The 16,648-nt window shown below is 37.4% G+C and overlaps 2 protein-coding genes across 2 annotated transcripts in view; both read right to left on the bottom strand.

The window, feature by feature from the left end:
• The window catches only part of FMN/FHY (riboflavin kinase/FMN hydrolase), a 246,154-nt gene that overhangs the window by 225,800 nt on the left and 3,706 nt on the right, over positions 1 to 16,648 (bottom strand). The gene's annotated exons all lie outside the window — the stretch shown is intronic.
• Positions 5,474 to 6,527, bottom strand: LOC149171952 (uncharacterized). Its single transcript, XM_089424163.1, has 2 exons — positions 6,255 to 6,527; positions 5,474 to 6,131 (listed from the first exon to the last, which is right to left on the bottom strand). The coding sequence occupies exons 1-2, from the start codon at positions 6,380 to 6,382 to the stop codon at positions 5,627 to 5,629; spliced, it is 633 nt and encodes a 210-aa protein (XP_089280289.1). The 5' UTR covers positions 6,383 to 6,527; the 3' UTR covers positions 5,474 to 5,626.

Raw genomic sequence — 16,648 nt, 5'->3', positions numbered from 1 at the left:
CTTCCTCTTCCTCTTTGACCACCTCTTCCTCTTGAAGAATCTTGAGCAGGATGCTTTTCTTTATGAGCAAGGCATATAGCCTCTTCAGAAAATTCAAGGGTTGTCTTCTTTCCAAAAGCTTTCTCTCTTTCAGCAAACTTTTTCACAAGAGAGTCAAAGGTGATATTTTTGAGATTTCCATTTGCTTGCAGTGACTCAAGATAATTGGAGTAAGTAGGATAAAGTGCCTTGAGAAAAGCGATAAGAGGAATATCCAATTCAACCTTAGTGGATTTTATATCATGCATTATAGACTTTACTTCAGATGCAAGAGCAAGAGGATCATTATTTTCCAATTCAAGAGTGAAGAGTTTAATCATGAGTTGAACAACTTCAACTGCAGAATGTGAGTCATAGAGTTCTTTCAGCTTTTGTAAGGCTTCAAAAGCAGTTGAAAATGGCGAAATATGGCGACTCACCTCTTCATTTACAGATGCTGCGATTAATGCATAAGCTTTGTTGTTCTTGTTTTCCCAAATGATGAGCTCTTTCTCTGATGTAGGTTGTTCTGGCTCTTTGTCTCCGTCTCCAACACTCACTCCTTTCCACAACTCATTGAAAATGAGGGTGTGTTTTATCATCTGAGACCACTCAAAATAGTTCTCTTTGCTAGTGAGAACTATTCCCACAACAGATATGATTGAATGCATACTGTAAAAAATACTTCTGCTGATAGAAAAATACTTCTGCCAATATACAGTAAAATTGTACTTCTGGTGGTAATTTTTAAAAAAATTACAATTCAAAGGGGCATTCTCTCCATATAGGGCTTTGTACTATCTTTGTCTTTAATGAAAATATAAAACATTTCCCAAAGAAATATTCAGATCAGGTATGCACTCTCAAAAAAATTTCAAATCTCTTCCTCATCAATTTTTTTTCCTTACGATTCCTGTGTAGCGCATTTCACTTACTACCAAAACAAAAAGAATTGAAATTTTGTGTACAGTTGTGCGTACTCTGCTCCATAAATAATATTCCACATTAAATCATATTACAGGCAGCGTAAATCATATTCAGGCAGCGTAATATCATATTACAGGCAGCGTAAATCATATTCAGGCAGCATAATATCATATTACAGGCAGCGTAAATCATATTTAGGCAACGTAATATCATATTAGAGGCAGCGTAAATCATATTCAGGCAGCGTAAATCACACAGCATTCAAACTTCAGGCCTCAATGCATATGCCATGAACAGCTTAATACAATGCCAAAAAAGCGTATAGCCAAAAAAAACTCAACATACATATACCAGCGTTCTTCAAAATAGGAGCAGTGTTCTTCACCCAAGCAGCGTTCTGTAAATACTTATGGAAGGGAGTAGCGTTCAAATCAGCCGAGCAGCGTTCTTCACAGTCACTGCTAATCTCACATGCACTTCTAAATCGTTGAAGAGGGAAATCGGTTTTCAAAACCCTTTTTTTTTATTAGAGATTCAATTCAGATCTACTATTTCTTTGCTCTAAAAATGCGAATCCAGGAATGGCGGCTTTTTAAGGTGCCTCATGTAAACAGCAAATGAAGAAAGAGAGGCATCTCATGTCTGATTCGCATACCTAAAAAGCTCGAAATATTTTTTACCTAAAACATTTCCAGGTAGGAAAATTTTACTGTGATTTATTGAACCATTGATGCAAAGCTGTCCCTCTCTCAATGCTTTCTAAATTTAGGCAGTAAGAACAGTGAACAGACTGCGCAGTAGACAGAGAGGACAGAGGGCACAGTAGACAGTGGACAGAGAGCAGTAGACAGTGGAGTGACAACTATTTTGGGAGCTAGCTCTGATACCATGTCAAACCAGGCAGTAACTCCACAACCAAAATTGATTCGTATATCTCATTCCTTCAGGTAGATCTTCATTATATACATGAGGGAGAGACTGTTCACTTCATCTCCCGATAACTGTTCATATTACTTATTTATTTATTTACATTATATTCACCCAATCCTGATGATTGTGTGTCAACAGATCGCTTGCTTCACAACTGTATGTTGGATTCCGAGGCCTCAACCAATGTCATGACTAAGAAAGTTATGGACCAGTTAAATTGGGAATTTCAAGGCCCTATCACAATATCTGTTCTATCGCTTCAAAGAAGATTGAAATCCTTGGCGTAGTTAAAGACTTGCAAGTAACCTTGGCTAATTACCCATACAAGATTATCACCATGGACATAGTAATCATCAATGTGCCAAATTTATGGGGAATGCTTTTATCTAGGAAATTTGCAGTTTCTCTAGGAGGATATATTCAGTTGGATCTATCATATGCTACTATTCCCACAGCGGCAGTGGTATGGTCAGGTTGCACAAAGAAGTTGAAAGGAGATATCATGTTGAAAATCCGAAGAGGCCAAACAATGACGACGAAATTGAAACACAGGGTCACCTTTCAGAGTATAATCCAATTGTGATTGAGTTCTTCTCACCTATACATCATTTTTCTTCATCTCATCTTCCAAACAAGAAAATAAGGCTCGAATTTGGAAAAGATGTGAAGTGCAATGATGAGATCCTTCATCAACTTAAAAGGGTCAGAATTCAACAAGGAACATCTGACAAACAGCCTATTAACTTACCTGTATGCAAACAGGTGTTCCAGATTGTGCCACAGGGATGACATTTGATGCCATAGGGCATCCTCTGTATTGTATCTCTAAACCTACACTCGTAGATAGGATTTTATTTATGTCATTAGTTAGTTTTCTTTTCATGCATTTACATTTTATGCCTTTACATTTTGATATGTTAGAATAGGTTTTTTCTATTCCAGCAGATGTTCTATATATACATGATGATTTTGATTTTGAGTGGATATCTATTTGATGGACTTTTGTTTTCTTGGATACAGGATTTTGGATTCTCACATTCCTTCAACAAAGCAACGTGTCCCCAAGTAGAGTCAGATGTTGACCACACTTTGTCAACAGTCCAAGGAAGCAGAATACAAAGATGTGAAGAAAAAATTTCAAAGATCAAAGTCATCAGCCAGCATGATTGTATCATTGTAAACCCAATTTCTACAAGTTGTATCGTAAATGACGCTAGTATGACCATTTAATTATGTAACAACATCTAGGTAAGCCTTTGATTTTGGCCAAGGATTTCATCCTAGGAAGTTTTTTAACCTCCCTGAGTTATGTGTGTTTGTAAACACACATAATCAGCAGAGTTTCTCTTCTATCTTAAACTCCAAATCTAGGGTGGAATTCGTTGACAAGGTCTTAGGTGAGTCCTAGTGTTATCAAGTCTATTGTAAAAGTCTTTTTGGGAATAATTCTAGTGCATGGTCCCTCACGCTAAATTATTTTATTACAAGCACACTTGGTTTCATACTGGATCATATTGTGTCACAGAATTGGGTAAATTATCGAGGGTCTATATGTAAAAGGTGTTTTCCCCTTTCAAGGGTCGATATTGTAATTATTTGATGTAAAAAACATTTTAGTGCATGGTCCCTTGCAATTAAAAACTGTGGCTAAAATATTTGAGGGTGGAAAAATTATTAATCCCCTCTAGAGTCAATTAATTAATTTTTCTAGCCAAATTAAATTAAAATCTAAGTTGCACGAAATGCCAAAACGTTTTGGAGTTTCCAAAAAGAGTATGTTTAGAAACCTCACCTCCCAAAAATGGAAACGTTGGCTGAAACGTTATATATATATAAGTGAATAACACATTATCTTGCAAGAAAAAAGGGTATAAGACCCATATATGACAATTTAGAAGGAAAAACAAGTTTATATTAACTCTAATAGATAATTACATGATGGTCGAGTTTCGGCTGAGTTTCAGACAAGTTTTGGAGTTTCAGGTACAGGTACAACCCAAAACGTTAGGTTCCTTCAAGTTTCGTGCAACATAAATTAAAATCCTATGCTGGAAAATTAATTCATTTTGAGTCAAAAAAAATTATAGCGATTAATTTCTCTCCAAGTGGAAAATAATCAAAAATTCGTGGCTCAAAGAGACGTCAATTTTTGGAGGCCCCCCCCACCAAGAGAAAAATGGAAATTTTAAGAAAAAATGAGCCCTCGGACCTTGGTGGTTAAGTCAAAGTCAAATTTTTGAGGAAATTAATCAAAAATATTAATTTTTGGATTAATTAAAAGTTGTTTTAAGAAAAAAAAATTGAATTTTTTCCTCAAAACAAAAATTTGACAGTGGTAATTAAAAGATGATCAAGTTATTTTCGATAGTCTAGATTATTTTGACGAGGAGCGAGCCAACTAGTCGTTATTTTCCACTTGGAGGGGTTTCTCTATATGAAGAAGCCATTTAACTTCTATTGTAAGAAGGATCTATGGATGATCTCTAGATGAGAAAAAAAAAATTAACATTGGTATTGCGTTGTTGCTCTGCTGGGAACATTTTTATCATAATGGAAAGACTTTGGGGTTTAATTCATGATGTTCTTCTATTGATCTATGGTATGTGTTAGCTATGTGTTATCCTATATTGTGTTGAATAAACTTTTATGAATTGTTATTCAATGTCGGTGATGAGAACATTCTATTGATACATGTTATCTTAGGTGATCTAATTCACCATATGATCTAACAATTTTATTTTGAGAAAATTATAGAGATTTACAGGTACACTAACCCTTGGGCTCCAAGTTCACAGATTGTGGGGAAGAGCCGACTATGTTTGGGCTCTGAGATTTCGTTGTGGTAATTAATTTTGCAGAAGGGTTTTGGCCAATATATATCTTTCGAAATTATTCATCCATTGTCATTTATTCAAAAAAAAAATCAAAATTATTATTTGATTTTGGGCTAAAAAGAATTAATTTGCTAATGAGAGCTTGTAAATTTAATTTGTAAATATTGTAAATATTTGTAAATTATTTTTCTAACCCTTGTTATTTTGCAGCACTTGGGTATTTGGGGTTTTATATATATATATATATATATATATATTTGGGGTTTGAAATTCTTTTATTCATTTTTTGCAGATGATAGCTCAAGGGTTTGAAGCAGCGAATTTTTCTAGGCTACTCATCCAAGCAAGGAAGGTTGATTTAGGCCCTTGAGGTAAGATCTAGCCTCCCCAGCTTCCAGCAACTCAACATCCGCCTAAAGAAGGGAAGTTGTCCAGCAATTTAAGTGATCATTCGCATTTTTTGGCAATTGCAGGGAAAGGATTCATTTAATTAGGCATTTAACTTAAAATAAACCAAGGTTTTGCATCTCAATTAGATCTTAGGATTTCTCATTTACAATGTTGCACAAAGCGCGAGCGGGATTTAATCGGCGCCGGGAAAAAAGCGGAAAAAATCGTTAAAAGCGGGAAAAAAGCGTTTGGCACAAAAATATTCATTTTTTTTCATTTTTTTTCAATTTTTTTAATATCTAAACTATCTACAACATAAAATAAATACATTGACACATAAATATGATAAAAAAACTAATATATAAGATGTTTAATATCATTTCTAGCGCTAAAATCACACATAACATTGAATCATGTCCTGAATAGTAAGTCCTGAGTCCCAACTCAGCCTCAAAATATCAACAAAAAATATGATAATGTATCTCATCATGTCATAATGTCATATACAATAAAATGAAAGTCTAATCCTATTGATTTCCTCTGCCCCTCTTGCGAGAAAATGGCACAACTTTCTCTTTCCCTCTAGATGTAGAAGCTGGTGCCTGTGCTGGTGGAAATGGCAGTGGAGTCTGACGTGCTCTAGAAGCTGAAGAACTAGTAGTAGCAGCTACAGGAGGCTGAGGTGGACGGAGACCACGTCCTCTACTGGTGGTAGTGGTAGCCCGGGTAGGCGGTGTCACCTCCTCCTCCTGCTCCTCCTCCTCCACCTGCTCCTCCTCTTGCTCTTGCTCCTGCTCCTGCTCCTGCTCCTCCTCCTCCTCCTCCTCCCCCTCCTCCTCCCCCTCATCCTGCACTAACCAATCCTCAGTGGCATCCATGAGAGGCCTCTCGGTCTCAACCCTCCATTCAGCAGTGGTGTCAATCCCATCCAATGAGATGGCTTCCGTATCAGGTGTCTTCTCTAGTTGTCTCACCCACAATCGAAGATTGTAGTAGACATAGACCATGTCATTAAGTCTATGGGACTCCAACCTGTACAAAGTTCATGAAATAATAATTAATAATTAATATTATAAAAAAAATATTGTTTAAAACTTTAATGAATTCAAAAATTTATTTGGAAATTTGCAATATTTTAAATGTTTAAGTGTTAACCTATTGCGCTTCTTGTTGTGTATTTTTTCAAATACACTCCAATTGCGCTCACATCCCGAGGAGCTGCATGTTTGGCTGAGGATGCGTACGGCAAGCTTTTGCAAAAGGGGTACTCTGACACCATACATCTTCCACCATGCGTCTACAACAAAATTACAAATAAAATTTTAAATAAACATAAGAAAAAAATGGAATTTGAAGAGACAATGAAATTTGAAACAAAGTTACAAAGTACAAACTAAAAAATACCTGGCATTTTAATCGTCCTATCAATGACAGCCATCTCAAAGCCAAATGTGCCACTTGACAACTTATATTGCTCAATTTGTCTAGAGACCTCCATACGTTCTTCTGGAGTTCTCACCATCTTCTGGACACAGGTTAATAATCCTTCCACGACCTCAACATCAAAATTAAACCCACATGCATAAGAAAATGCAGGGTTCAAGAAAAGCCCAGCAGCATGAATGGGACGATGGAGTGTGTTGTTCCATCGCTCATCAATTACTGCCCATAGAAGGAGTTGTCTCTGAAACCCATCATCTCCCTTATCATCATAGTAGGACCGAATGGCTTCTTTGGCCCTGTCCATGGCTTCATACAAATAGCCCATTGCGGGCTTCTCACCATCAACCAACCGAAGAACCTTTACCAAAGGTTCAGTAACAGCGCACACCTCCTGCACTCCCGCCCAGAAGTCTTCCTGGTATGAAACTAGTCTGCACACGGCTTCTCCTTCTGGTTTGCGGCTCATTGGCGAAGCACGCCACTTCTCTGAAAGAAACATTCTCTTCAAATCCCACATAGAATTCAAGAGGGATTGAAGAGATATGAAACTCGTCGCAAACCGTGTAATGGCGGGGCGCACCAACTCTTTGTTGTTGGTGCATTTTCACATCAAGCTAAGCACAGATGTGTGGTTGTAAATAAATTTTGTGATGCTTTTTGATGAGTCAACAACCTCTTTGACAAAGGGAATTTTCCCTATGTCCTCTAACATCAAATCAATACAATGGGCAGCACAAGGTGTCCAAAATAAAGTAGGATGCCTGTCCATAAGCATTCTACCAGCAGCAACATAATTTGCAGCATTGTCCGTTATGACTTGGACAACATTTTCTGCACCCACCTCCAAAATAAACACATCCAGCAAATCACATAAAGTTCTTGCATCTTTGATTTGATGAGTTGCATCAATAGATTTGATAAACATAGTCCCCTTGGGACAACTAACCAAGAAGTTTATAAGGGTTCTCCCCTTTTGGTCAGTCCAACCATGCATCCTGTTTGTGCCCATGATGCCCTAAAATCCTCCAATCTTTGGGTGCAGTCACGCTTTTCATCTTGAAGAAGCCGGCCTCTGAAATCATGAAGAGAAGGGATTTTGTACCCCGGGCCAACACTGGCAATAGCATCAACAGTAGGTTGGAAAAATGGATTATTCCTTATAATGCTGAAAGGAATATCACTCCAGAGGAGAAATTTTGTCATCAACTTGTCAGCTTGTTCTTTTTCAGTTCTTTTTAGCATTGAACCAATAGTTGGTTGTGAACCAGGTGTGGTTCGAGGAACAAAATATGATGATGCAGCTACCGGATTGACTGACGCTGCAGTAGAACCAGTGCCACTTGGCCCACTTCCTTCAGCTGACCTTTTTAGTTGCCTTTTGAGTTCTTCTTTGGCCTCTCTAGTGTGCTCTAATTCTCCCAATGCTCTCATGGCTTTTTGGATAATTTCAGCAGTTGTATTTAGACAGGGCCCCACATCATGTCCAGGGATTTGTGCAAGGTGGAACTTCAACCTGTACACCCCCCCGAATATTTCCTTTCCACACAACTTGCAATACAAGTTTTGTCTATCATTCGGAGTTTTAGGGTCACCATATTCCCAGAAAGGATCCAATTTCCTTGGCATGTTTGTTTTTGAATTTTGAATTTGCAAACCTATGGAAAAATAAGGATTAGGAAATAGGAATTTAGGATTACATAATACAAATTACAATTTAGCATTTACAAAATTACAAGTTAATTATTTCCAAAATCCCAATTTCTAAACCCAAGTTACCCAACCAAATGCCAAAAAACAATGAAAATTCAAAAAAAATAAACAATGTTTAAAAAAAATGAGAAAATAAAAATAAAAAATTGGTTCTCATAGTCATAACAAATTACCCATCCCAAATCAATGAAAAATTACAAAAAATTCTTTAAAAACAATGAAAAACAAAGTTTTTATAGAAGCAAAACAAAAAAAAATTAATCTACATACCTTTTTTATGGACAAATTGGTGATCTTGTCTTGGATTTCTCCTAAAACCACTTGGATTCGCTCCCAAATTCGACGGAAACCCTCCAGCTCCTCTCCCTCACCTCTTCTCCTCCTCCTCCGCGCGCAAACAGCAAAATGACATAAAAAAAATCGATTTTCGCCTATTAAAAGCCCGCTGCCCCGTGCCTCTGCGATTTTTTCAAAAACGCGCGATTTTTTCCGAAAAAATTGCTATAAAAAAAAGTCCGCAATTTTTTGGTATAAAAATCGCGATTTAATCGGGCAGAGGAAAAAATCGCGATTTTCCGATAAAATCGCGATTTTATCGCGATTTTAACAACACTGCTCATTTAGGATAGTGAAGCATTCCAAGGCAACAACTATTCATCTGGTTAATTGGTAGATAATTCAATATAAAGCAAGTATTTGACTCCATTAAGGCACTAGTCTTTCAAAATAATCTAATCTAATCTTTAAACTTGCTAAATTAACCAAGTTGCTAGGCCATTCAGTTGTGTCTTGCAGACTTGTCGGTTGTCGACGGGTCTTTCCATCTTCACATTTCATAGGGACTAACCCCCTATAGCTTATTGTAGGGTGATAGCTAGAACAGAGAGGGTGGGGATCAGAGTGACAGCCCCCGTCCTGAGCATTGTCGCATCTAACCTATACAATTTGGGCAACAACATGGGAGACTTGTTGACAAAAAACAAGTCTAGGAGACACAACTGAATGGCCTAACAACTTGGTTAATTTAGCAAGTTGAAGACTAAATTAGATTTACCTTGAAAGACCACCGCCTTAATGGAGTCAATTACTTGCTTAAAATAAATTATTTACCAAGTCACCAAATGAACAGTGGTTGCTTAAAAGATGTTTCATTATCCTATATGAAGTGCAAAGCTTACAATCTAAGTGAGATGCAAAATCTTGGTTTATTTTAAATTATATGTCTATCTAAGTGTATCATTTCTCTCAATTGTTTTGAAGCTAGTATCTAGAGTAGGTTGTGAAAGAGAAACCAAGGGGAAGCAAGCTATGGCTTGGTTAACGGTCCCTCCACTTGAGTTCTAACCGCCCAATGCCTCCGGTGCTGCAAAGATTGTGGCTTTGAGATCACAAGGTCACCGTGTTAACCACGAAAGAGAATATAGACTTCGCAGGATGGGTGAGAAAGGCGGGCCTATCTCTATATCGACCAAGCTTATGCTTGGAAGTTATTTAATTAGTGCAAGATGTGGATGAGTGCTCTTAAGGTGAGACTATTAACGATCTTAAGTACTTAAAGTCAAGTTACAATGATTTTCTATTTAGGACAATTAAGTACTTAAACAATGAATAAATAACAATTTTCACCACAAGAGAAAGTGCTCAAGATGAACGGTGACTGAAAATGTTGCCAATACCAATAGACAATCAAATTAACAAGATCAATGTTTCTTAACACAATTAGCAACCTTTAAGATTATAACGATGAAATGCCAATTAGATACAAGAAAGGGGTCCTTATGAACACAATTAGATTCTTTGTCACAATTATGATATAATTTGATTAAAGTGCTTCAAGAGTGACTTAGATTATAAATCCATAAGAGTTATTTATTCAACAATATCAATGAAGCAATAAATTCACTTACCTAATAATAATAACAATGAGAAACAAGAGCATTAATCACAATGTATTCTTGGAACAATTAACTAATCTTATCAATCAATTACCAATTCAATTAGAGCACTTGTACAAATTAGAAATATGCTAATGCAAGAATGCAAAATGCAATGGAATGCAAGATGGGGCAGCCAATAGATAAATGATTGCAGCAGTAAAAATATCACCAAATTCCACTAGAAAATCACTAGCTAATAAACACAAGATGCAAGGAACAAGAGCTAAGTGAAATTAGATGACTTTCAACACTTTTTCCACCACTGTAAATTTTATATCAGACCTTTATGCAGAGTATATCAGACCTTAAATTATTATAACAGTCTTCAGTAAATGATGAAAAATGTCAAATAATGCTAGCCCAATGAGTGCAAATGATTTGCCAATGACAAAATATGTTTGTAAATTGATTATTAGGCCAAGATTATGTTATTTTGCCACTGTTGTAAGTGAATTTATATGGCTGTAGCAAACATATCAGATCTGGAAATTAACTTACAGCCAAAAAAATATTCACTTATATGCACCCAATTTGGCTTTAGATTATCTCTTGATGCCTTAGGTGAATTATTAATGGATTTAGGCTTGATTTAAATGTGTTAAGCCCTTAAATATATTGTTGTCACAAATGCTTCAGAAATTGAAATGAGGGCAGTGATGAAACTAGAGGGTTAAAGAGCAGACCAACAGGCCTAGTGGCCTTGTAGATGGCTACTGAGACTCCCCATGAAATTGACAACCTTCAATCACCAAGTTAGCTCCAAAACTGTTGCAAAACCAAATGTTAGAGATGAAATATCAAATCAATGATTGAATGAGGGCTAGAAATATAGACCAGGGCTAGGAAACTCCAACACTAGGGTTGGAAATGGCGAATGAAAGGTTAGAAGGGGAAAACAAGGGCAGCAATGAGGGAGAAGAGGCCTTAGAAGGCCACGGCAAGGGAAATCAAGCCCCTTTGGGCTGACGTTAAGCCCAAAAGGGTTAGCGCTTGGCTAGAAGAGGCCCAAAAAGGGTCAGCGGCCAAGGAATAAACCCCTTTAGGGCTGCAGTCAAGGGTAGAAGGGGGGCCAGGGGAGAAAAGGGAGTCCTTCCTCTTCTTATATGATCCTTCTCTTTGACCCTTTCAATAGATCCTCAAGATGCCTTTTTCTTTCTTCCTTTACCTTAGCTCTGATACCATGTTGAGAAATCAATGCATGTAGGTATTAGGGTTTGATTCCTCTTTTCTTGATAATTACTTGTGATTTATGTTGGCTTCTTTTACTTCTTTATTATGTTGTCTTTCATCACGCAATTACCAGATTAAATGTATATGAAGATCACAAGAACAAGAGACACAAGATGTAGGCACTCAGTCAAGGCAAAACCCCTATTTAAGGGAAAACCCAGTCCAACTCTTCCACTAGTAGATTCAAATCAAGATTGGACAATTCAAGACCCTTTAAACCTAGACAAAGACCTCCTCCAATCACCAAGTCAGCCCTCCCTTCAAATAGATTACCTCTGCCAAAGTTTCCAAGTGTCAACTCTTCAAATGCAGCTTCAATCCAGAATTTCGGCCCCTAGCTTTAGAATTTCAGACCTGCAATTAATTCAGAAATTTCGGCCCCAACTTCAGTCCAGAAACCCTAGCAAACTTTGCACGTGTGAGAGAGAGATGCCTAGAAACTTTGATTTTCCTTCTTTCTTGGATTAGGTCCTCTTCTCTTGCATTTCGCTCTCTTTTTCATCCTCTTTCTCTTTGTAGATCAAACTTGTGTGAGTGTGCTTCCAAGTGAGTCAAGTTGCCCCTATTTATATTGCTTCCATAGGGTCAAATTGCCTCCAATAGGGTCGAATTCTCTAGGACATGGCCGACTTGGTGAGGAGGGACAAAATGACTATTTTGACTCAAAAATAAAAAATAAAAATTCACAAGATACAAAAGCTCAAGAAGGGGCTAAAAATATGACAATGATTTTTGACTCTTTACAAGACCTAAAAGCCTTCAATGGAGGCTATGACCTAGAAAATAAATGAAAGAGAATGAAACCCATGCTTCAATAATATTTTTCTTTTACAATAAATTTTCTTTTGACAAATATAATTATGAAGACCGACACTAGTTACATTCTTCAACAAATCTAACAATGGGAAGCCTCCCTTGTGGTGAAAATCCACTAAAGTGCAGGAGGCAGTGGTTGTGGTGCCACACCTCATGGTGTTGTCACTTGGTCTAGCTCTTGCCTTGTGAGCTCCCCTCACAAGACCTGCTAGATTTTGAGGCAACAAGATCTAAAATTCTACTTTCTCCATATGAAACCCCATGAGGTTGGAACTACTCTCAAACATCTTGAAACAATTAATGATAATGTTAAATTCTCATTTATCTTTCACTTTCATCCTTAAATTTAATTGTCAAATTCTCCCTTATCTTTCATTTTCATCATTTTACTTAAATTTTTAAAATTACCATTAATTGCATAGTATTATTAGGGAATATGGTCAAATACTAGGCTTTCCCACTCATAAATTATTGTTTCTTTTTTTTAATTGCATCCAAAATAACCTTGATAGCATTGTACGAAATCTGCCAGTTTGGTACCGAACCAACTTGTTCTGGTCCATGACAGTAGTTTAGACCGGTTTTCCCTCAAAAACAGTCAGACTGCCCAGTTCAGTCCGGTCTAGTTCGATTCTTATAACACTGGTAGAGAGGAGACACAACAGGAAACCAAACAGTTGAAACCATTGAATACAGACCATTTAAAATCACTGAGCAGATTAGTGACTACGCATTCAGACAGCGTATGCCTATTTATGCATATATCTTCAGCGACAAATGTACATAATTTATGCTTATTTGAACCATTGCCACTGGAGCAGGTACAAGGAGAACTACTTCTTCCTACAGTTGAAGATTATGCACCGAGTGCACCTGCGGAGCAGATTGGACTCAAAATGATAATCACTGAAGAAAGCAAAAGCATATGACAAAAGCAAAGCCTCAAGATTCTTTCCTTGTGTCTCTTTGGTACCAAAAGCCTCACATTGAGGAGGTGCAATCCAAAATGGATCATTAAGAAGTTGAAGTGGCTTGGCTTGTTGAAACATCAAGGCTCCAAAATCGACCAGGGCAGAATAATAATGCAGCATGCCATGAAACTGGCTAGCTATGAGCATGAAGCCAACAGGGTATCCACTGTTTATTAAAGAATGCTTCCTAGTCTAAATCGACTTGCAAGGGATGTGAAGTCAACTTGGCTCACCAAGCAAGTGAAGTCATCTAGGCTTATTGAATGAACCAGGTAGATGTCCCCGGCGATGCAGACTAACTCATAATACCCGTACGAGGAAGGGGCAAGGAAGGGTAAGTCGACTCCTAAATTTCGAGAAAGGCCTCAACTCCTACAAGTGCTGAAGAACACCAGTCAAACTTGTTGATGCTCTGCCCTAGTATCACGTCGATGCTCTAATTTTGTTAGGAACACATGTTTTCATTGTTGTTTGAAAGATCTTATGACGTTTACATCATTGCAGTTTATCCATTTTCTCTTTCACTCGTTGACAACCCAAAAGGGATTGATTTGCGGTAAATGAAAACAACCACTCCAATTATGATTTCACTCATAATGGTGTTGGTGACCAAAAGTGTTTATTCGTAAGAAATAAAACCAAATACTAGCAGTACGGTTTAACTCGCAGTGGTGTCGGTGATCGGATGTGTCTTTACTGTGGAAAATGAAACCAGCCACTAAAATGGACAAAGATAAAGTTGAACACTGAAAAGGGAAGGTTGGCTTGGACAAAGATGAAGTAGAAGAAAGAAAGAAATTATTTTAACGTCCACGAGGCTAAAGATAGCCTATGGGACAGATTGCTTCTTCATCTGCTTGATGTATTTGGCCCTTTTTCTGTGAAGCTTCACAATAAATGCTCCCAGCTTCTCGACAAACCCCTCGTTAAATAGATTATCCCAAGAGCTAGCTGCCAGCATATCTGCATAACTTTCCCTGTTGTCTTTGAAGGCCTCACATTCTAAAATGAAATGTTTTTCTGTTTCCACTTTTCCAGAAGAACAAAAAATGCATACCCTTTCCTCCCACACTTCCTTTGGCCTTTTCTAGCGCCCTGTTTCACAACGAAGTTGATGAGAATTAGTCCTTAACTGAGCAATAATAATTTTGGCTCTCCAAGAGATATTGGCCTCTATGTATGCTTTTGGTTGATGATTATGAGTGGGATTAAACACTTCAATATAGTAATTTTTCTTTCTTCCTAGCTCCTTATCCCAAGTACGTTTGTGGAACTTTTCCATAACAAAAGCTTTTATCTCCTTGCTGTTTATGGGACACGCGTTCAAGCAAATACCCCATTTACTAAACCATTTGTTGTTTTGCTGCATCCAAGTTTTTTTGATCTTGCACAATCTATCATTAAAGACAACCTTAGGCCATCTACCCTCTTCCATTTGCTTAATTTTTTTTAAATACATTTTGACTCGCACCATAGCAATTGCTTCAATAGGAGCAGTCCCTGTTTCACTTAACAAGATATCATAAGGAACTGCACTTTTAATTTTAAACTTGTTTATAATCAAACGCTTCTGAATTTTCTCAATTTGTCTCCACTGCATGTCGGAGGTACTACTAGCCCACAGTTCACAACCATAGAGAATCACTGGAATCACTAGAAGCCCAAAAAGAGTTTGAGTAGTCTTCCAGTCCCATAATCTGCCTCTCTACACCTATTTTGAAAAGCATAAAATGTTTTCCAACCCCCCAAAGTTCTTTTCTTTCTACAACCATTCCAGCTTAGATTTTTGTTGAAGTCAATTCCGAGGTATTTGTAATCCGTAACTTCTTTCAGAATGTTGCCTTCAAAGTAGAACTTATGTTGACTATGTTTTCTTTTCTTAGAGAAGACCACTACTTTCGTTTTGCTAATATTGACTTGCATCCCCACACTTCTACAAAAATGCTCAAGCGATAGTAAGTGCTCTTGCAAACCAAGAGTCGATTTAGCAATCAGAATAAGGTCGTCTGCATACAAAAGAAGTCTTATAACAAACTTGCACAAATAGATACCATCACCCCCTTGCGAATTTAACCACTCCTCAAGCTTGTCAATATATAAACCAAAAAGGGTAGGAGACAGTGGGAAACCTTGCTTGACCCCAATATCACTTCTAAAACTTTCAGAAATGCCTGCTGAAGTTCTAATTTTGACTTTCACCTCTTCATACAGCCTATGCACAGCTGCTCTCAAATGTTTAGGAACCCCAAGTTCCTCCATTCTCTACCAAAGTTTATCCCTAGGAACCGAGTCAAACGCTTTTCTGAAATCAACAAAGCAACAAAAGACTTCTTCCTTTTTCTCCCAAACTTTTTCAATGATGTGCCTTAAAGTTATGCAATGATCAACTGTGGAATGCTTAGGTCTAAAACCTGCGTGCCCTTTAGCACACTTATCTCTTTCTTCTACCCACTTGCTAATTTTGTTTTCTAGCATGCTTCCAAATAGCTTTGCAAACAAAGGTTTTATCATGATGGTCCTATAATTGGAGGGATTATTGATGTCACCGCTCTTGAAAAGAGGTATTTCCAGACTAGTTGTCCAATCTGTGGAGAGCGCTTGTCGTATGATGTTGTTGAGATTTTTGTAATGAGGTGCAAGAATCTTTGAGCCCCACTTTAGATATTCTGCTTCGAATTCAGCTAAGTCTTTTGTTTTTCCAACACCCAACTTCTTGATACCCATCTCTACCTCTTGTACCGTGAAGAGTTCAATATCAGTGTGTTGACCAAGGGGGGAGGGTCAACCTTGGGAACCTGCTCATAGAGTTGTCTTGCATAGTCAAGCCATTTAGAAGCTGTAATATTATTTCCAATTTGTATCTTTTTCGGTTGGAGCTCCTTCCAAAATAATTTGGGATTGTTTTTCCCAAGGAAGATTAGTTCTTCCCTCCTTAAAACCATGAAATCAGCCTTTTTCTTGCTTAATAACTGCTTGTAAGATTTGAGCTTTATGTTATCCCTGTTTGACTCTTTCCACATTCTCCTTGCCTTTTTGCATTCCTCGTCAAACCAAGCATTAACCGGAAAGCAATTTGTTTCAGACTTCTTAATTTTTGTTCTTTTGCACTTTGCAAGTGCGCATTGAATTAAATGTGTTAATTCATGACTATGAAGGCTATGAATTGTAATTCTATCCTTCTCAAAGAGCCTCTCTAGCATCATTTTGAAGGTATTACAATTTTCTGGGGTCAAAAGAATTCTGCCTTGTGGGAGATTTTGTATGACACGCTGAATTTTTGACTCTAATTGTTTATTTCCAATCCAAGAGAAACATAAATAAATTGGCTTGTGATCTGATTTCAAATCCCACAACTAATCTCCAACCAAAACTTCTTCCATTTTCTCACATAAACCATGCGAGCAAATTACATAATCTACCACACTTGCTCCATTGTAAGTAT

Source organism: Pinus tabuliformis, chromosome 4_2 (genome assembly GCF_031772625.1).
Source record: "Pinus tabuliformis cultivar Carrire ecotype Pingquan chromosome 4_2, CPIR1, whole genome shotgun sequence".
Lineage (NCBI taxonomy): Eukaryota > Viridiplantae > Streptophyta > Pinopsida > Pinales > Pinaceae > Pinus > Pinus tabuliformis.
The sequence above is the reverse complement of the archived record's forward strand: the minus strand, read 5'-3'. Positions and strand labels throughout refer to the sequence as shown.

Excerpts from the sequence above, each read along its gene's own strand:
- LOC149171952 (XM_089424163.1), bottom strand. The coding sequence starts at position 6,382 with ATGTATGGTGTCAGAGTACCCCTTTTGCAAAAGCTTGCCGTACGCATC. Across the intron at positions 6,132-6,254 it reads CACAACAAGAAGCGCAATAG|GTTGGAGTCCCATAGACTTA; the intron begins GTTAACACTTAA and ends AACTTTGTACAG.